Source organism: Mirounga leonina, unplaced genomic scaffold (genome assembly GCF_011800145.1).
Source record: "Mirounga leonina isolate KUSES-001 unplaced genomic scaffold, KU_Mleo_1.0 Mir_170, whole genome shotgun sequence".
Taxonomy (NCBI): Eukaryota; Metazoa; Chordata; class Mammalia; order Carnivora; family Phocidae; genus Mirounga; species Mirounga leonina.
The window spans coordinates 34,282,796-34,304,010 of record NW_023270433.1 but is presented as its reverse complement, the minus strand read 5'-3'; the positions used below and the strand labels follow the sequence as shown (position 1 = coordinate 34,304,010).

Sequence of the window (21,215 nt, the reverse complement as noted above, 5' to 3'; positions counted from 1 at the left end):
GCTGGAATCTGACTACTTGCCTTTGAAACCTGGCTCCACCACGTAGTTGCTGTGTGACCTTAAGCAAATTTCTGTGCTCCTCTGTGCCTCAGTTTTTGCATCAGTTAAATGGGGGTAATAAGACTAACTCTCTCATAGGGTAGTTAGGCAGATTAGACAAGTTAACATATATAAAGTGCTTACAATGATTCCTGGTGCCTAGTGAGTGGGAGGTAAGTATTATCACTCCTGCTGGTGACTCTGGCTTCTTGGATCCTGTTCAGGATTGAGATGAGCTCTGGGGAGAAGGCTCTTACCCTTGCCTCCACCCTAGAGCCGACTCCCCAGATAGACTATGTGACCACCCTACCCTTGAGGTGAGCATGTGACACCTTCTCAGGCCTGGGTTAACAGAGACTTACAAAAGGAAGCAGTGGGTCTGGAAAGGTAAACACATCTCTGGATGGGCAAGTCGGACATACAACAGGTGCCTGTAAGGATCCATGCTGAAACCAGCCTTACCAAACATTTATAGAAGATCTAAGGTGAGAGTAGAATTCTACAGCCCCTCAGTGAATGAAAATAAGAGCTAACTGAGATAAATTAGAGAGAGGCTTTTTCTGGGCTGTGAACACTGGGGGGAAAAAAGTGGCAGGCCTGTAGAAGTTAATGCATTTGGAAAGAAATAATTGTGATAATACCTTGCACTCAAATGTGCCTTATGCTCATCAGAGTGCTATGAATGTATGAATCATAACCTACAAGGTTGATAATCTTGGTAATAACCTAGGATGGTAGTGTTTGGGGCAATTAGTAACAATGAATCACAGTGGACAGCTCACTTGTTCATCCATCCATCCATGCATCAAACACTTCCTGAGTACCTACTATGTTCAAGTTCCATGCTAGGCTGTTGTGGGGAAAGCAGATATCTTTCAGAACCTCGTAGTCTAAGGAGAAAGTTAGGCTAGTAACAAAGAATCACATATCAAGGCACAACAGAAGAACAGATTCGTTGATCCCCAGGGGCCAGGTGAGGGGGACATCACTCTGATTGTGGGGTAAGTAGGAGGACTTCCTGGAGGAGGTAGCACCTGGGGACTGCTCCCCGGGGACAGTCCCTGAAGGCATTCAGGCAGAGACTGCTGGCAGGCCTGCTGGCTCCTCAGGTCCTCAGCAGGTGTCACAAAAGCCTTTTATAGGCAAAACCCTCCATCGGCTCACATCTTCCCTCTTGTTGGGAGACGGGACCTGAGCACTTGGCACAGTCAGGGTGGTACAAGTTCCCTGAAGTCACAAGAAAGGGCACAGCTTATGACTTAGGGCTCATGTGCCCTTCACCACAGTCCTGCGTGAGGGGATGAGCCCAGACTGTAATTCCCATTAGCAGATGTGAAAACTGAGGCTTGGGCAGGTGAAGGTGTCCCCAAAGCCAGCAAGGAGCATGGCAGAGCTGGGATGAAGACCTGTGATCCTGACTCCAGTCAGCCCAGGGCTCTTCCTTTGAAGGCAGACTGCCGCCACCTCTGGGCAAATGACAAGCATTCTAAGCAGAGAAACCAGCAGAAGCAAAAGGCTTGGAGTCACGCCAGGCATGGCAGGGTTGGACAATGGTTAAAAAAACAAAACAAACACAAAACACAGGCCTGGATAAAGGGTTCCATGGACAGAGTCATAGATGAGGTAGACAGATGGTAGTAACCAGTCGGGCTGAGAAACAAGGATGGGAAAGGGAAATAGTCCTGTTCTGGAAGGATCGAAGGTTAAGTCTGGCATGGAGGGAGGAGCACTAGAATAGGAGTCAAGGGATGTGGATTCCAGATCTGTCTTCCTTTCGGAGACCCTGAATTCTCAGTCCTCAGTGTTCCTATCTGCTCACCAAGGGAGTTGCACTAGATGATCCCTAAGGGCTCGTCCAGCACCAAAAGTCCAGTCTCTTGACCCTGGGCAACCTGGGGAGGGTACAATTGTCAAGACAGTGGGGCAGATGGAGACCGAGTAAGGACCAGCAACTGGAAGACGTCGTGGGGACAGGTCAGGCAGACACAGAGCAAAGGAGGTGCCTGATTCCCTCCCAGATGGTGAGTCAGGTCAGGTGTGAGGGGATGTGGAGTCCTCAAGGAGACTTTCCTATTGAGCCCTGGGGAGGTGTGGCAGACAGTATGATGACCCCTCCAAAGATGCCCACATCCTCATCTCCAGAACCTGTGAATAAATATGTTACCTTACAAAGCAAAAGGGACTTTGTGATTAGATCAGGAATTTTGAGATGTGGAGGTGACCCTGGATTATCCAGGTGGGCCCAATGTAATAGCCAAGGGTCTATATAGTGGGAGATAGGAAAGTCAGAGTCACAGAGAGAAAATGTGACAACAGGAGCAGAAATCAAAGGGGAGAAAAAGATACTACCTTGCTGGTTTTGAAGATGGTGTAAGGGGTCATGAGCCAAGGAATGCTGGCAACCCCTACAAAAAGCTGGAAAAAGCAAATAAAAGGATTCCTCCCCTCCCCCCACCCCACCCAGAGCCTCCAGAAGTTGAAATACAGTTCCTTGATTTTAGGACTTCTGCCCCCCAGAATGGTTAAGATAATAAATGTATGTCGTTTTAAGCCCCAAAGCTTCTGGTAATTTGTTATAGCAGCAGCTAAAAACTAATTCAGGAGGCCAGTGGAACACTCAGAAGAGGGGAGCCATGCGACCTGCTCCAGGCTGGACAGGTCCCACCCCTAGTAAGCTCTTTCACCATCCTCTTGCTGTGGAGGACCCCGAGGCTCTCTGGCTCAGGTTGTTTTCCTGAGTTCCAAAATTTTATTTTATTTTTAATCAAAAATTTTAAATCAACACATAGCACTTACGGTGTTCCAAGCAGTGTTTTTGGTGGTTTTGAAAATAACTTACTTTACCACAGAACAAGTTTCTATCCCCATTTTATAGATGAGGAAGCTGAGGCATACACACTCACACACAAACAATTGAGCAAATGAGGTCACCAATTCACAAGGGGCAGAGCTGGGATCTAAAGACAGGCAGTCTGGCTCCAGAGTCTATATGAGAGATGGTGTAATTTTGATCAGCTTCCACGGACCCCAGGGGCTGCTAATGTAACTGTGCTGTGGGTGAACGTGGAGAGCTCTGCTTGGATACCTCTGATGACATGGGGCTTACTACCAATAGAAACCACAGAGTGCAGAAGTCAGGAGAAAACCCAGCTCTGCTACTTGCTGATGTGTGACCTCAAGCAGTTTCTTTAACTGATAGCTGGGACAAAAAGAGTACCTATGTTTCACAGAATGAGGGATGAAATGAAGCAAAGCACATAACAAATGCTCAATAAATATTCACTATCATTGTTATTATCTCCTGAGGCAGCCTATTCCAGTTTCAGAGAGCTCAAACTGTTAAAAAGTTCTTCTTCACACTCAACTAAAGCTTGCCTCCCTGCGGCTTTCCCTGATGTGCTCCTAGCAACCACACCTCACCCCCCACAGCCCTGAGCATAGGAGATGCTGCAGGGCCCCAAGTCAGCTGTCTTAAGCCACCAGCGCTGGGGGACAAGGTACCCTGCCTGCCCTCCTTCCTGTCCTTCTCCATCTGCAAGCCCCGGTATCAAATGCTGATAGAGATTCGCCCCTTAGCCCTGAAAACATGGACTCTCCAGCCTGTATTGCTTGAGAAAAGTTCATGATGGTTCATCCAGAACATTAGAGAGGATGGAAGTTCTGTCCCTATTGACATGTTGGGTGTCCATAAAACGTGGAATAAAATTTTCAAAAAATTGAACAACAGTATGAGCAGTAAAAAACCATTTGTAGGAAATAAACCACATGTATATAATCTGATATATATATGAGCTTCTGGAAGAACACAGACCAAACCGACTCTGATGGCATCAGCAGAATAGGTTAGGGATGGGGTGAGGGGATATGGTCACATGCAGCTATATACACTTATGTGCCACTTGGCTTTATTGCACCATGGACATATATTATGTTGTGATTAAAAAGGAATCATGAGGAGCGCCTGGGTGGCTCAGTTGGTTGAGTGTCTGACTCTTGTCTCAGGGTCTTGAGATCGAGCCCCTCATCAGGCTCCACGCTCAGCACAGAGTCTGCTTGAGATTCTCTCTCTCCCTCTCCCACTGCCCCTCTCCCTGCTCGTGTGCTCTCTCTCTCTCAGATAGTGTTTTTTTTTTAAAGGAATTATGAAAGGGGTATTGCAAGAGAACAAACCAAGCTTCAGAACAGAAGCTTGGAGTCCCAGGCTCTCCCAGAACAGCCTAGACATGGCCTCCTCCACAAAATGTTCCCCAAAGCCCACAGTCAAAGAGAGGCCACCATTCCCTCCCTGGTGCCCTCACATACCATGGCTTCTCCCATGGTATCTCTCTTTTTCTTGTTTATTTTGTTTTGCTTTGTACATTTGCCTCCCCCATCAGACTATGAGCATGTTGAGGGCAGGGACTCTACAATCCTCAAGGCTCAGGCTAGGCTATGGTCTGACAGGAAGAAGATGCTGGGTTTTGATAAAGAGATGAGTGAGCAAGCGATTGAATGATGAATGGCAGCTCTCTGCAAATTGCCAGGCACTACGGTTTGGTCAGTTTTCTCCTCCAGATAATGGCAAGGCAGTGTGTGATCTCTGACCAGGAGAACAAGCTAATGAAATCGCTATTTTAGGAAGATGGATCACAGCAGGGTGGGCTGGGAAGCTGGAGGCCCAGAGACATGTTCGAAGGCTATTTGGAAAGGTCGGTTTCCAAGCTGCTCGCAAGTGTAAAAATCTATGAGTGCATTACCAGGACGGCCATCCAGCTTTGTTTATTTTTATCCTACAAAATACAAGGTCAGAAACAACTACGGTACTTTCTGCTGAAATTATTTTTTTTAATTGACACTGCGTTTCCACAAATATTAATTCATTTATTCAACAAATAGTTCTTAGGAACACTGTGCTAACCTGAAAGCAAATCATATTTTCCTTTGATGTGCATTTTAATTATGGAGATACCTGAATTTCATTTTGGCTTCAAAATGATCAGACCTTCAGCTTCTCTGAACCTCTGAATATCCTTCCAAACACTAAGATTCCAAAATTCCAGGTGTCTATAGAATCTATAACTGTATGTCTATTTAACAATCCCAAACCAAATACTTTAAACCCTAATCGGATTCACCTTGAATCTTTCTAGAATGCAAATAGCCTTGTATCTCTGGGGAAAGTTCCAATCTCACATGCTGAGTTTTCTCTACAGGTGTGGTCCCCTGAAGCACAACATTTCATTTGGAGAGAATGTGACATCACTACACTGGGATGAAATACCGTGTTGTTGCACGTTCTCGAGAACTTACACTCAGCACCCCAGGCCTTCCCCACGGGATGGGTTACACGCTGAGCTGACATTTGGGGAAAGCCATTCCAGGCAGGCGAACGGCCTGGGCAAAGGCCTGGAGTCAGACACAGGCAAGGCCAGTTGGACAGCCTGTGGGCAGCCCTTCCTGGCTTCACAGAGGGATTTTCTGTGGGGGCAGGAGTAGGAACAAGAGGAGACGAGGAATGATAGGGGCTGGAGCAAAATCAAAAACTCGTAAGCCCATAGCAGTGGCTGGCCTGGTAAATGACTGAGCTGCCCAAGAGTTCAGGGCAAACGGGAGATCGCCACACCCCCCAGAGGGGCGGCCACTCACAGCTCTACCGAGTGTGGCTATATGGCAATGTGGACCCAAGGGGGACAAGGTTTTCAATTTTCCAAGACAAGTGAGACGTTTTAATCTTTATGTTAAATCGCCTGACTTTCAGGCACTTTTAAATTTAACTTTTTGATAGTCACATATTGACAACATTTGAAAAATTAAACATGTAAATGATATTTGGTAAAAAGTCCTCTTCCCATACCCAGTTCACTGCTTCTGCCTAAACATAGTTATTAAGTTCCCGAATATCCTTCTAGGGTTTCTTTATGCATGTGTGCACAAATACAAATATGCATTCCCATTGTCCTTCTGTTCTTTACACAAAAGGTAGCATTCTGTACACACTAGTCTTGCTTTGTTCATGAATAATGTATCTCGAAGATCCTTTCCTACCAGGACATGGAGAGTGTCCTCGTTCTTTCCTACAGTTGCACAACAGTGCAGTGGATGGCTAAACTACTCCTGACTTCAACAGTTCCCTGATGGACATTTGGGTTGTTCTCCTCTGATCTTTAAAATGTTAATCTAAGCTTTCTTTTTTTTTTTTTAAGTTTAAAAAACACTATGCAGACCAAACAACCTTTGGGCTGCACTGTGGGTATACAGAATGCCAGCTGAGGGAGGTGTTGGGCCGTGGCTGGGTCTACGGGTTCATAGTGTAGATGCCTATCTGGACTTTGCAGACCCTTCAAGCTGGGGTTGCTAGTGGGAAAAGAAATCAAAATCACTTCAGTGGAGAATGGCTTCAGGTAAGTACTGCTTGAAGATTCTTTGCCTTTGAGGTGGTGAAATCCCCATCACCAGAGGTAACCAAGCCCTGATGTAGAAAAATCCTTGGGTAGGTGAAGAGAGGGGCCGCCCAACCTGTGAAGTTAATTTCCACTGATTTTAAGAGCCCCCGAAGCCTGATTATGGGCTGGGCCCCACTAGCAGCAGAAACAGTCCCACCCTTTCCAAATCTCACTCACTCATTCATTTTACAGTTAAAAGGCATCTACTGAGGCTGGATCTTGTCAGGAATACCTTTCCCCCAAATCTTCCCAAAGCTTCTCATCACTGGGATCTCAGATCAAATGCCACCCTTTTAGAGAGGCTCTGCTTTGTTCCCCACCCCCACTCACCATTACTCTTCAAACAGGTTTCTCCAAAACACGAGCCATGACAAAATTAAGTTTTTTTCCCTCTGGTTGCTGTGAATTGTCTGGCTCTTCCCAGCAGGTAAGCCGGTGAGGGCAGGGACTGGCCACCAGGACCACCATCGTCCTCCAGCTGGGCACATGGTGGGAGTCCAGTACACAGTAACTATTCATGTTTTGCTCTTTTCCAGCTCACACAACTTTGACACCCCAGCATTGTCCATGGGATTTCTAGGCAAGCTCCAGGGCTGAGCCCTTGGTTATAAGATATGATGCTATATCGTAGCTTTAATTATATTTTTGGGGGCATCTTTGGCAGACTGGATACATAAGGAATTTCTCATATTTTAGTTTTTGCTATTCATTATGATTTCACTGTGAGGTATTTCGTTGGGTCTGACTGAGCCTCAAAGGCCCATGACAAACAGATCCGAGGAAGTGCTACCCGTGGACAGATGAACAAGTGGTCAGCCATTCAGAGTGGCTTGGCACTGGCCAGACTTTTGGGAACAAAAGCCCAGAAACACACTAATCACTACCATCTGTTGAGTGTTTACAGGTGCCAAGCACTGTGCTAAGACTCTGCATGGACCATGCGTGTTATCCTCACAGGAAGCCTATGAGCGGGTTCTGTCTGGGCTTTGTTTTATAGCTGGGAACTTGGGCATGGAGGTTAGTAACCCGCCCAAGGTCAGCCAGCCAGAATATGGTGACACTGGGCTTCAAGCTAAGCAGTCTGGCTTTCCTGCTGACATTCTCAATTACATGCTAGAAGAAATGCCCTCTGGAAATTTAGACTGGGATTTTTTTTTTTTTTTTTTTGGTCCATCCCACCACATAATGGCAGCAGGCCACAAAGGTCAGGGCTCTGAGTGAGCGCTAGTTCCAGCTCTAACTCACTGGATGTGACCTTGAGCAAGTCACCTCCCCTGTCTGGACCTGGGTCTCCCCAGCTATCAGGTGAGCAGTTGGACTGCATGACCCTCCCACCCTGCCCATCTGTGGTCGGGATGTTTGTCCTGAGGGAGGCTGGGAAGTGCCAACACGGGCTCCTGGACCCTCCAGATTACCTTCTCCCTCAACTACCCACACATCCTCAGATGCCCCTGTCGAGGTTCTCAAACTCTCTCCCCCCACTGTCTCATTATATCCTTGCAACAGCCAAAGGAGACATGCAGGGCAGGAATCACCATCCCCATTTCATAGACAGGAATCACCATCCCCATTTCATAGACAGGAAAACTGAGGCCCAGAGGACAATCTTTTTGCTGAAGGACAGGACAATTAAGTGGGAAAGTCCAGGCTTATGCCCATTGCTCTGACTCCCAATCTAGTGCTCTTTCCTCCAGTCTTCAGCTATTGCTGACGAAAAAGGCAGAGGCGGAGGGCTTTCTTGGGCTGCCAAGTCTGGGGTATTGAGGCTCCAGATGTTGAACCTAGGGTTACAGCAAATCAGAGCTGCTGGTCTTAGGGACTTAGCATCATTCCGTCTGTCTTTGTGGGTGCTCATCTGCAGCCCCGCTATTGTCTCTTTTGCTTAGAGGGGACAGTGCCCAGGGCTCCCCCCGGTCCTCCACCACACCAAACTTATTTGAGGAGAAGAAGCCTCCCTCGGTCTCCTCCCTCCATTCTAACAGCTGATGCAAAAAGATGGTGCTCGGGGGAAGAAGGCTGGCAAGGATACAGGCTACCCCCGTTCCTTTGTTCTTCCAGGCAAAGGTCAGGTGGGCACCGCTGAGAGCAAGACTGCTGGGTCCTTCAGCAGTAGGGAGGTGAGCAGAAGCAGGGAGCCTGGCATCCCACCCGCTGTCCTCCCTGGCAGGTAGGCGCAGGGGCTGCTCCATCGGCAGGCCTGTGGCCCAAGGACACACCTGCAAATAATTAGTCCCAATCAGGATGATCCCAAACTGCTGATGATGCAGAAATGGGCTGGCCATGTCACTGGTTTGCAAATGGTGAGCAGTTTCTGAACCGTGGCCCTGGCTGGTAGAGCAGGAGTTTAACTTAATATTTAATGTGGCATATAAACGATGGAGAGAAATCGACTTGTTCTCTAATGAGATCTTCCCTGCACAGCACAGAGTGTAAGGGCCGAGATGGAGCAGGATGGAGGCCACCTCCCCCACCCCACCCCTCCCCCGGACTCCAGCTAGAGCCCTGAGCTGGCTCACAATCCAGCTGAGCACCAACTACGCTCTGGGCTCTGTGGGGAGCAGAGAAGGTAAGGCATGGGGCTGGTCTCCCCGTAGAGTTCAGAACTGTGTCAACACATCCACGAACACAAGTGGAATTCAATCACTGCCCCGTGGTCACATGGAGGCCATCCTAACAGCTCTTGGGGGCATTCCTTCAAGGTGTTCTAGCCCTTCTCAGTGGGGTCAGCAACTGCCCCCTAGAGGGTGTTTGGAAAATTTGTTGGGGCTTTTCAACGATTGAGAGGCATCACTGCCTTGTGGTGGAACAGTCCCCCCTGTGAAGTTTCCTTTCATCTTGCACGACTGTCATGTCCTGCCCAACAGGACAGGTGAAAAATCTGTTTATAATTATTTAAATCTAGCCCTGAACTTCATTTGCATATAAATGTGAACTTGCAATTTCCATGGTCTTAATATACACTGAATTTTCTAGGAATGCAACGACTGTGTAAACCGAGCAAAGCTTGTACCTTAATATTTTACTTGGAACTTTGCCAGGAGTTCCTCACCTATTCATAAAATCATGCTCACTGTATGAGTAAGTACGAGTCCCTAAGCCTGCTCAGGGCTGTGGCGTTCACAGTGATTCTGTGCACGGGGCAGGCCCTGAACTACTTCATTATGTCTTGCAGTTTAATCAGGCAGAGTATTTACTTATCAAAGTACATAGTATTTTTTTAAAGATTTTATTTATTTATTTGAGATAGAGAATGAGAGAGAGCATGAGCCGCGGCACAGAGGGAGAGGGAGAAGCAGACTCGCCACTGAGCAGGGAGCCCAACTTGGGGCTCAATCCCAGAACTCTGGGATCATGACCCTAACTAAAGGCAGACGCTTAACCAACTGGCACCCAGGCGCCCCCAAAGTACATAGTATTTAATTATAAACAGTTTCACTTTCATTCTTCCTGTATCTCATAATTAAGGCATTATTTTTATTTTATTTGAAATCAGATGTGAAGATTGTTTTTATGAACTTTATTTTAGGAGAGTAAAGGGGCATTGTTAATATCTGCTATCCCAAGGGGATGCTGGCTGGGACTGGGCAGAGAACCCCAAAATCACAATGCCTCATAAAGCAGGGGAAGGACTAGGGAATCTACAAGCCTCCGACCTGTCTGTGTGCACCCATGCCTCTGTGTGTGTGTCCTTTATATTTTTCCAAACCAACGGGATCATACTTCACACAGTATTTTACAAAGGATTTATGTACTTAAAAATATATCTTGGACATTTCGTCATTTCGGCATAGACAGCTCTACTTAATTCTTTTTAATTGGTTTAATTGGTTGCATAGTATTTTGTGCTATGAAGGAGCCATAATTTATTTAACCAGCTCCTATTGACAGACACTGCATTGTTTCCATTTGTTTGCCATTATAAATAATTCTGAATTTTACATTACATACAAAAGACTTACATTTTTAACTGCCATTTGTATTATTTTTTCTTTGTCTTTTATAATTTGGAACAGATTTTTAAAGCTTTCTCCACTCTAAGATTATAAAAAGTATCCCTCGTTTTTTTCTAGTTTATTATTGGTTTCATTTTTTACGAAGTTTAGATCAACTTGGAATTTTTTTTTGATATAAAAAGTGGGGTATCTATCCAACAAACCCAGTTGTCCGAACACCATTAACTGAATGATTTATCTTTACTGATTTGATAAAGAGGACACGTATTGAATGGAGCACTGGGTGTTACACGCAAACAATGAATCATGGAACACTACACCAAAAACTAATGATGTAATGTATGGTGATTAACATAACATAATAAAATAAAATTTAAAAAGAACAAAAACAAAACAAAAAAAAGAAATACTACATTTATAAACACCCACATATAATTTGGATCCATTTAAGGACTCTTTATGCTACTTACTATATTTGTCTGTTTACTTTAGTTTCAGTTACAAATAGCTTTAGCGGCGCCTGGCTGGCTCAGTCAGGAGAGGGAATGATTCTTGAGCTCTGGGTTGTGAGTTTTCAAGCCCCACACTGGGTATAGAGATTACTTAAATAAATAAATAAATAAACTGTAAAAAACAAAAACAAAAAATAGTTTTAATTGCTGCTGTTTTATCATAATGTTTTTAAATAGGCTACGACTTTTGCTCATTTCTCTATTTCAGAATTTTTTAGCGATCCTTGAGTGCTTATTCTTCCAGTATTTTGTATCATTTAGACATGTTCCAAAAAAAAGAAAAATTCTGCTGCTAGTTCGATTGGGATTGCGAATGAGTAGATTACTTAGGGAAAACTGACATCTTTATGATATTGAGTTTTCCTGCCCAAGAACAAGTTATATCTCTCCATTTATTCTTTTATGTCCTTAGTGGAGTTTATTTTATTTATTTTTTTAAAGATTTTATTTATTTATTTGACAGAGAGAGACACAGCGAGAGAGGGAATGCAAGCAGGGGGAGTGGGAGAAGGAGAAGCAGGCTTCCCGCAGAGCAGGAGCCCGATGCGGGACTCGATCCCAGGACCCTGGGATCATGACCTGAGCCGAAGGCAGATGCTTAATGACTGAGCCACCCAGGTGCCCCTCTTTCATGTCCTTAGTGGAGTTTAAAGTGAAGTTTATTCCTCAGCATTTGGGGTTTTTCTGGTGCTATTGTTAAAGGACTCTTCTTCTATTATTTTTCTAGCTAGCTATTTGTTTACTCACAAGAAAGCTAATGATTGTATTTATAATTAGAATACTTCTAATATTTCAAAATCAAGCATATGGTTATGCAAAATCAAGACATGGGTGAACTTTTAAAAAATCGACTGAATTTTTCAAACAAGATGTATTTATTTATTCTTAGAGTGTGCATGAGAGAGGGGAGTGGCGGGGGGGAGGAGCAGAGGCAAAGGGAGAGAGAATCTCCAGCAGACTCCCTCCTAAGAGTGGAGCCTAACACAGGGCTCAATCTCACAACCCTGAGATCATGACCTGAGCTGAAGCCAAGAGTCAGATGCTCCACTGACTGAGCCACCCAGGTGCCCCTGAATTTTAAAAAATTGTAATAAAATAAAATAGCTCAGAATTGCACATGATCATGAAGTGGTCTTAGATATAGTAAGAGCTCTTCATGTAATGTAATACTGATTTTTCCCAACAGCTTTCGTCTGCCACCTCATATCTTGCTCTCATAGCCCTATATGGTCCTCTACAGAAATACCCTTCAGCGATGAACACCCAGAAAAACACACCTCTGGGAAGGGCATGCCAAAAAACCCATTTTCTCTATTTTTCCCAGAACAAGGCAGAAAATATTTCTTCCAATGGTACATTTCTATACCATCCACTACCTGAGTGCTTTTAATGTTCTACAGCAGGTAATTTAATGTGTTTTCAGGAAAGATGAAAGTTAAAAGCAACACAAAGAGTAAGAATGGGTTAGAGACTAGAATTATCTCCAAAATTAAAAAAAAATTTAAAGATCAAGCATCATTCGGACTTCATTCTGGAGTACGAATAAGTCTTTGGTCAAAGGTTTATCTGAAAACTCAATCCATGCCCAGACCTGCTGCCTGGGCCAACTGCAGCCTTCTGGGGGAGAGGACCTCAGGGGATATCTGTGCTGTCAGTAAAGCCTCCCTCTAACTGAGGCTCCCCAGCCTCTATACCTGTCCCAATGCTGACACCTCCCCACCTGCACCAGCTCAGCTGCCTCCAGGTTCTTGTCAGGATGGGCAAACAGGACCCCCACTGTCTGAGCCCCATGAGCCCCAGTGCCAAAATATCAGCACAGGTCTTAGGGTTAGGTTCTCACTGTCTTGGAGCCTATGTGACATCCAGCCCCCTCCCCAAAAGGTCTAACCTAAGCCCAGTTCCCAGCTTCCCTGACATAACCATAGCCCACCTATACTTCTAAGAACTCCTGTCTGTTACTTCTTACCATGTCCTGCCTATCAGCCTACAGGGACATCCTGCTACCCTGGGCTGGACGCCTAGGCTCTGGCCTAAGCGCCACCCCCAAGCCTCCCACTATCTGTCTGTCTAGTATCTGAGACTGCTTCCTGCCTGCCAACTTGGACAAACTTCCAGAGTCTGTCCTCCCATATTATCCCACTGCTGCTGGAGGAGGAAGAGGTATCTACCCAGCCCTTCTAGTCCAGGCCCTTCTGCAGCACCAAGCCTCACAATGATGACCAGCCATCAAGAGAAGGCTCTGAGAGGAATAATAACAGCAACATGTATTGGGTGCTTGCTATGTGCTAAACAAGAGCCTAAGCACCTTATATGTATTGACGAATTAATCCTCGCAACAACACTATGGGTCAGGTGCTATCACCAATCCCATTTTAGGGATTTTCTTTTTTTAAAACATGGCCCAGAATTCTTATATAATTTACCCAAGATTAGAGAGCTAGTCAATGGCAAGTTCAAATCCAGCAGTGTGCCTCCAGGGTCCAAACTCTTTATACTGATAGCTAAAGAGGCTGGCCCTGGGCCTTCTAGAAAGGCAGCTATTTTGCATCCACCAAGCACCTTCCAGCCTAAACCTCTTGCCCTTCTTGACTCAGCCTCTGCCTGGAAATCTGAAATGTCAATGACAGTTTGACAGAAGTCTGCTCTTTCTCAAGTCTCACCAGCCAGGCTATCCTTCTCATGAGAAGGACTGAACGCCAGGCCCTACCCACAGGAGATCCCAAAATCACTGAGGCCCCTCTGTCATGGGCCTCCCCTGCCGTCTGTCCAACCCATGGTCCATTTGGCATTTGCTCTCCTCTGGCTTTATCAGAGCAACAGAAAGCCATGTCTCATCACAGTCACAACCCCCAGCCCCAGCAGTCTCCTGCCTGACCAATTCTGGGACCTCATAACCTTATTAAAACAAAAAATGGCCAGTCAAGTCCAAAAGCACCAAGCCACTCTTCCCACCACGCAGGCAATCTCAGTCTCTCTCTCTCTCTCCTCCACCCTAGATGCCCTCACCTGTCACAATGGGGTAGGACTGCGGCCCAGGCACGCTGCTCCCGATGTCGGTGGGGGTGGGACTGGTCAGGTTGGCCTTCATGTCATCCAGCCCTCCAGCCAGCGAGGCCATCGCTGAATACTCAGTGGTCTGAAAGAGGAAACAAAACAGAGAAAGCTCAGTATCAAGACTCCAAAGCACCTCAGCCAAATGCCAGCACCACATCCTGGGGTTCAGCCACCTCGCTGGGTTAGCCCATGCTGGCGCCAAGGCCACCCCAAGTGTTGAGAAGGCAGGTCCGACTCAATAGAACAAGACCGGTATCCAAACTCAGCAGTTCTCCCCCGGGGGGAGGAGGTGGGCAGGATTCAGAGCAGTTGCACGAGAATCCCACCCTAGCTTCCTGAGGCTGCAGACGCCACCAGCCCAGCCCCAGCGGCCACAGATGGCCTCTTCCAAGCAGGGAGGGAGAGGTCAGTAACCAAAAGCAAGGCAGAGATAAGAGTCTTGTTGCCAAGAGGATGGAGAGAAAAGTGTCCGATTTCAATGCTCTTAAACCACAGATGCAGAATCACAGAAACAAGGCTAAGAGGAGTCCGAGACATCATCATGCCAGGCCTTCAATTCGTAGATGAGTAAACTGAGGCCCAAGGCGAAGAGGGCTTTGTCCACAGCCAACAGGGCAGAATCCCAGTCCAGAGAGTCGTCCTCCAAAAACTCTCACTCAAAATCCAAAACAGTAAAACCAAACGAACCACGGGTTTGGCGAGTGTTTCTGAGTCCCGAAAGCATGTGAGCACCTGTCTGCTGAGAACTGCGGGGCGCACACCTCAGATTGAGCATGGCCACACCAACCATGGGCGCCTGGCCCACAGTCGTGCTCCTTTCGTTAAGCCATTTCATGAAATCAAAGCTTGTGATGAGTCATTTCCTTGGCATGCAAGCCCACCATCAGAGTGGTCTCCAGAAGATGCCAGCCTGGGTCTTCACATTCAGGGACAGACGAAATGAGAAGCATGAATGCCAGGTCTCTTCCTTCCACCCAACCCCCAGGCTGATTTTCAGGTAAAGAAAATATTTACAAACACCTAAGCCAAAGACTTTGGGTGTGCATGCCAAATTCTAGTGTGAGCAGTTCCCTCCAGGACCCTGGCCTTGCCAATGGAGGGCATATCCCTGTCTGTTCAGGCTTATGTCCTTGGCAGACAGGGAAAGGGAAGCAAACAGTCTTGGGCACCTTGGGTAGGATGCTGAGGACTGAGCCACAGGTCATGTAACCAGGGGAACCCCTGGGCCAGTGGCAGGCAGATGGGACTCAGACTCAGGCATATTCCTGGTGCTTCTCTCAGGCTATGAATTAGAAAGAATTCTTGGGCAGCTCAAACTGGGGTGGCTGGCAGCCATGAGTCCATGAGGTACTGCAGGCCCAGGCATCCTGCCATGAGCCTCACTGAGGACAGCTTTGTCCGGAGCTCCTGGGGCTCTCAATCATCTCCAGCAGAGGCTGATTCTGAAACACGCAGAGAAGAGCACAGGTTTCTAAGGGAGAAGGACAAGATAGGGACACGCCTTTCAACATCAGGAATCACTGTAGAGCTGTAGTAATTAAGACAGTGTGGGATTGGCACAGGGACAGATAAATAGATCAATGAAATAGAAGCGAGTCCAGAAACTGATCTGTGCATATATGGAACCTTGATATATGAGAGAAGGGATGTACAAATCAGCAGGGAAGGATGGACTCTAATCAACAGGGCGGGGGTAACCAGTTATCCATTCAGAAACAAGGGGGAAAAAAGAAATTGGATCTTTACTTTACTCCAGACACAAAAATCAATTCCAGGTGGATTGGAGACCTAAATGGGAAAGGCAAAGGCATCTAACGTGGTTGGCTCTAGGTCCAGCCAAAAATCCTTGGGAACAAGTGGTCCTGGGATGCTCACACAGGGTTCTTGGTCACTGTGAGGACAGGAGGGGGTCCCAGTCATCCTGCCACCCTGATCCGATGCCTCCTCCTCCAGGAAGTCCTTCCTGACTACCATTCCATAGGAGGCAGGTGACCCTCCTTTGCTCTGCTGGCCCCACCAAGTGGTCATGCCAGGGCAATCAGAACCACAATCTTCACACCCATGTCAAAAACTCACATTTATTGATCACTTTCTCTGTGTGAGGAGCTTTACCTGAATGTTCCATTTAATCCTCACAGTAACTCCATGAAGCAGGTTCTATGTTATCCCCATTTTACAGACGATGAAACTGAGACCTATGATAGAAGGGAAGCAGCTTGCTTAAAGTCACACAGCTTCTAGGTGCCACAGCCAGGATTCCAACCTGGATCCATCTGACTCCAAAGTCTTGACAATGACTCTGATGATTTTTATACTGTGAGGCCTGATCTGTTAACAGATGCAAAATCAATTTGCTAGTGCCAGTATTTTAAAAAATGAAATTAGAATAGACTAGAACAGAAAATACCCAAGGTTCTTACACACAGCAAAAGTCCTGTTTTGGAAATCTTGGTTTCACATATAAGTGGATACAGATATACTAGGTGGAGATGAGGATGTCTTTCTTGCTTCAGGTCAGGACCAGCAAAGTTTTCATTCCACGCAGCAAGGAGCTGTTGAGAAACGGTCACTGTCTAGACTTCATCCCCCACAGAATTGGACCTGGTCATGGCATTAGCTGCCTAATTTGCTAAAAAAGGAACTCGGAAGTAAAGCTCACTGAAATGGCTCCTTCAGTGCATTGTCATGAGCAAAAAAAAAAAAGAAGGAGGTCAAAACAAATCTGTAAGGGTTTCTTCCAAGATGGTGTCTTCTGGAGTTCCTGGGACTCTGGGGTAGAGGACAGGCCTCCCTCCTCTCTGTATTACCAGTGCCCTTACAGAGGCCTGAGCATAATGAATGTTCAGTGTTTATTGAGCCTTTCTTGCGCACAAGACGACATGTGAAGGCCAGACATGCTCTCTGACCCTCATCCACAAACCCCGAGGGAAAAGACACATGGCCCAGAAGCTTTATCCAAGAGGAACAGGAGTGCAGAACCATTCATTGACCATGGAGTGGGAAGTGGTCAGAACAGGGCTCTTGGGCAGGTGGCACTGAACCTGGGTCTGAGCAATCCCCAACCCCCAAGGCTGATAAGTGCTGCAGGAAGGCTCAGAGATAAGAGGACAGGAGTGATCTGGAAACAGGGCACATGCCAATCGTTGAAGGAAGTGAAAGTAAAAGAGGCAAAGACGGAAAGGTAGTTAAGCTGGGATTCAACTCTGATGGGCTTGCACAGGGAACACATGGATGAACACATGAATGAGCCATCCTTAGGCGGGCCAGATAGCAATCTCAACCAAAGGTCAGCATCCCTGAGCCCCTCTGTACCCCACTGCCAGACCTACCCCCTTCCTGGACTCCAGGCTGGGCAGCTGGGTCTGCAAGGGAAAGCCTTTATTTCCCCCAAGAAAGCAGAACCAACCTAGCTTTAAGAAAATTGCAAGAGGGTGACCAATGGGGATATTCTGCTTCTTAATGTCTCTGATGCTCAGTTGGAAGGGTCTTTTAGCTATTTGATTTTGTTTTGGTCAATAAATTCACTGTCAAAGTTTGTCCAGTCACTTTGACAGCTGGGTTTGGATCCCCTTTCCAAGATAAAAATCTTTAACTTGTGTTACACATGTGGTAGGAGGTCCAAAAATCCAGTCTCCCAACCACCACTGGCTGCCAGAAGGTAGAGTGAACTTCTCTAAAGAGTGGGGGCCCTGGGGACAGGGGACTTGGAAACCCTCCCTCAGCTGCCCTTGGCTATCTATACCTCCCACCACCACCACGTGGCAGGGCTTGGCCCAAACCTAGACTCTCTTCTTGGGAAGGATTCCACATCTCTTACTCTGCTCCTGCGTGAGCCAGAGGATGCTAACATTTAGTTTTGGTGTGTAATTATTCCCTGAGTCCTCGTCACTGCCTGTCCCTTGGAGCTGCCGATGATTCTCTCCAATCTCCTGGGCTCCCCTGCTCCTCAGCTACTCCCGGCAGTCCTACCCCGGCCTGGAGGACTCGTAGAGAACTCCTACACTGTCCACAAGACCCAGCTCCAACGTCACCTCCTTGGGGAAGCCATTCCCGGGTCCCCTACGTCTACAGAGAAATAGTGACTCCTTATCAATGCTTCCTTATGTCCACAGACCTCCATTGCCATACTTCTACCATGTTTAATGGCCATTTGTCTATCTCCCTCTAGGCTGCCTTGAGATCATGGAACAGGGAACATCCCTAGAGCCCCCTAAGCGCTTGGTGGGTGAATATACGGTCCAGTAGCATGACATTAGCCACAACACTCAAAAATTAACTGAGAAGGGTTTGAACAAGAACCCCAAGTGATATGCTAACCTTCCCCTACCCCTCTCCCCTTTCCCCTCATCAAGTCAGGTGACCAGCAAACAACGTCCTTGGCCACCATGTGTTAAAGCCTCTGGGGAAGTGCTTTCACTGGTCTGTGAGAAGATACCAGGCATTCAACATTAGTTAGAGGAAATAAAAGAGCCACACTAAGAACTTTTTTTTTTTAACCTCGGAAAACACTGCCCTTAAGAATAGTCAAAGTCCTTGCCAATCCCTCCTGCAGTTCAGTACCCCTGACGTTTTGTTTTCCTCTCCTGATGAGTAGTTAGCCTGCCTGTGGTTGAGCAAGAGGAACACTGGAAACCACGGTTTGCCCCTTTTTGCTTTGGCTGCCAGAAAGCTCAGTCAAATTCAGTGTTCAACCACCGCAACCACAGCATTGCTGGCACCTGGCGTTAGGACCCACCCTCTTCCGCCATGTTATTTCTGAACTTTTTTTCAGCCTTAACATACTAACTTTGGTCCATGCAATTGTTTGTTTTGCAGGACACCTCAGGTCCTTTGTGAAAGTGGAGACTGGACAGGGTAAAAAGAATGACAGAGAAAGAAAGCCAGAAAGGAAGGTCAGGAGACAGGAAGAGAAGAGAGAGGAAATAATCGGTGCCTCTGGTAACCGCGACAGTGCACTTCCACTTCTCTCAGTTATCTGGGGGGCCGAGGGCTGAGTTGACGGAACACGGCGGGGGCGGGTCGCATGTACGTAAGTATGCTGGTGCACCCACGTGCTCGGGAACAGGGCCCCCCTCCTCCCACCGCTGGCAGTCACAGCCAATAGCTGTGTTCCACACTTCTGACTCCTCTGAGCCCTTGGGGTTCTTTCTTAGGATGCTATTTGGGGCTTCTGCTCCCTTCCCATCAGGGCCGCCTGGTGCCATCCTTGACCATGACCCAGAAAGAGAAATGAACTGAGGACAGCACTTCACAGACTGTCCACTCCAGGGCAACCAACGGGGATAAAACTCTTTGCCCGACAGCCACCGATTCTTGTAAGGCCTCAAGGTCAAGACCAGCAAGTATGCACACCCTCCTCACAGATACCAGGCTCCAGACGATGGAAAGTCTTGAACTCTCCAGTGTCTGAGCTAGACAGACACTCAGGGTCATTTTCCCCGACATGGAGAAAGTGAGGTACAGGGAGGGGAATGGACTTCCTCAGCTAATTTTTATCTGTCTCATGTATAGCCTTTGACCTTGTGGTAGAAAGAACTGTGAACCAGGAGCGATAACACGGGGTTCTCACCCCAGCTCTGCCTCCCTCTGTCCTGTGTGACCTCAGGCAAGCCAGACCAGCTCCTGGAGCCTCATTTTCCCCATTAATAAAATGAGATTTAAGTCAAACTCCTTGCTGCCTGCCTGCCAGGGCGGGTGTGAGGATCTGAAGGATAAGGACAGGGATGGCACTTGGGAAGCTAAGCAACACAAGGGATAAGGAATCCTAGAAGGGACTCCAGGAGGCACATGCCCCGGGAAAATGGGTGCTGGGCGTCATTTGGGTCCCTAGGAAATTACCTGGAAAAGGACTGCCTGGGGCTGCACCAAGTATTGTCTCATCAGCACGGGGCACCACTGCCATAGCATGGAGGAGAAAAGAAACACAGACACGTGAGAAGGAGGGCAGCACGAAGGAGGGCAGGGCATGGGGACGAGGCTGCAGGGCTGGCTACCTCAGATGGCTACCTCGGCCCAAGAGGCTTCCCCGTCCCTGCTGAGCTCCTCCAGGCTCACTGCCCAGCCTCAGGTGGCCCTCGGGAGCTGGGCCAGCGCCAGGCCAGCCACTCCCATCCAGACACCTGCCCACCGACACACCTACCCAGCAGAGGACATGAGCTGGAGTGGGGGAGCTATGTCCCCAGGGCCTGGCCTGATGACCTGAGACTGAGGAGGCAGAGTGGTCTGGATGCCTCGGGCAGCTGGGGTGGAGCCGGGGCTTGGGGGCAGCTGTCTCTCTTCCCTGGCCTCTGCTTCCCCAGCTGTCTGAGGACTTGTACGTGATCTCCAAGTCCCCTGCCACCGCTGATGGCTCTTTGCCTCTCTAAGTGGCCACAAGACAGAATAGGGAGTCCCTCTTCGACAGATGAGCTCCAACGCAAGAAAGAGAGATGGAGGGGATCCGATAGGTTGGAGGACACTTGAGACATATCAATCGGTCGCAACGTGGACACTGACTCCCACAAATAGACTATAAAAAATATGAATGTAAAAGAAAATATTGTGGCGTATTACGAAGCTATCATAAATGCAAATACAGATTGTATATTTGAGTTTTTTGAGTACATTATAGATTTGCTAACTCTTTAGGGGTGATAATGGTATCATGGTTATGCTTGCTAAGGTCTCATCTTTTAAAGAGTCATTCTAAAACATTTACAGATAAAATGATACAATGTCTGGAGTCTGCTTCAAAATGAAGTTAACGAAGTTCACTGCCATTAACAAATTGTGGTCTATCTATGCAACGGGATACTACACCACAGTACAAAGGAACAAGGCACTGATGCGTGCTGCCATACAGGGGAGCCTAAAAGCACGCTAAGTCGAACACCAGGTACGGGGCCCGGGTGGCTCAGTCGGTAAGCGTCTGCCTTCGGCTCAGGTCGTGATCCCAGGGTCCCCGGATCGAGTCCCGCATCGGGCTCCCTGCTCGGCGAGGAGCCTGCTTCTCCCTCTGCCTCTCCCTCCTGCTCATGCGCCCTCTCTGTCTCTCAAATGAATAAGTTTTAAAAATCTTGAAAAAAAGAAAGAAAAGAAGAGAAAAAGAAAGAAAAGAGAAAGAAAGAAAGAAAGAAAGAAAGAAAGAAAGAAAAGAAGAAAAGAAGAAAGAAAGAAAGAAAAAAAAAAGAAAGAAAAGAAGAAAGAAAGAAGAAAGAAAGAAAGAAAGAAAGAAAGAAAGAAAGAAAGAAAGAAAG

At 47.2% G+C, this 21,215-nt stretch overlaps 1 protein-coding gene across 1 annotated transcript in view; it reads right to left on the bottom strand.

Moving 5' to 3' along the window:
* Positions 1-21,215, bottom strand: part of PAX5 (paired box 5) — a 183,447-nt gene that overhangs the window by 63,290 nt on the left and 98,942 nt on the right. Inside the window, exon 7 of the mRNA XM_035016298.1 lies at positions 13,933-14,062. Within this exon, the coding sequence (XP_034872189.1) occupies positions 13,933-14,062 (130 nt within the window). The remainder of the gene's footprint in view (positions 1-13,932; positions 14,063-21,215) is intronic.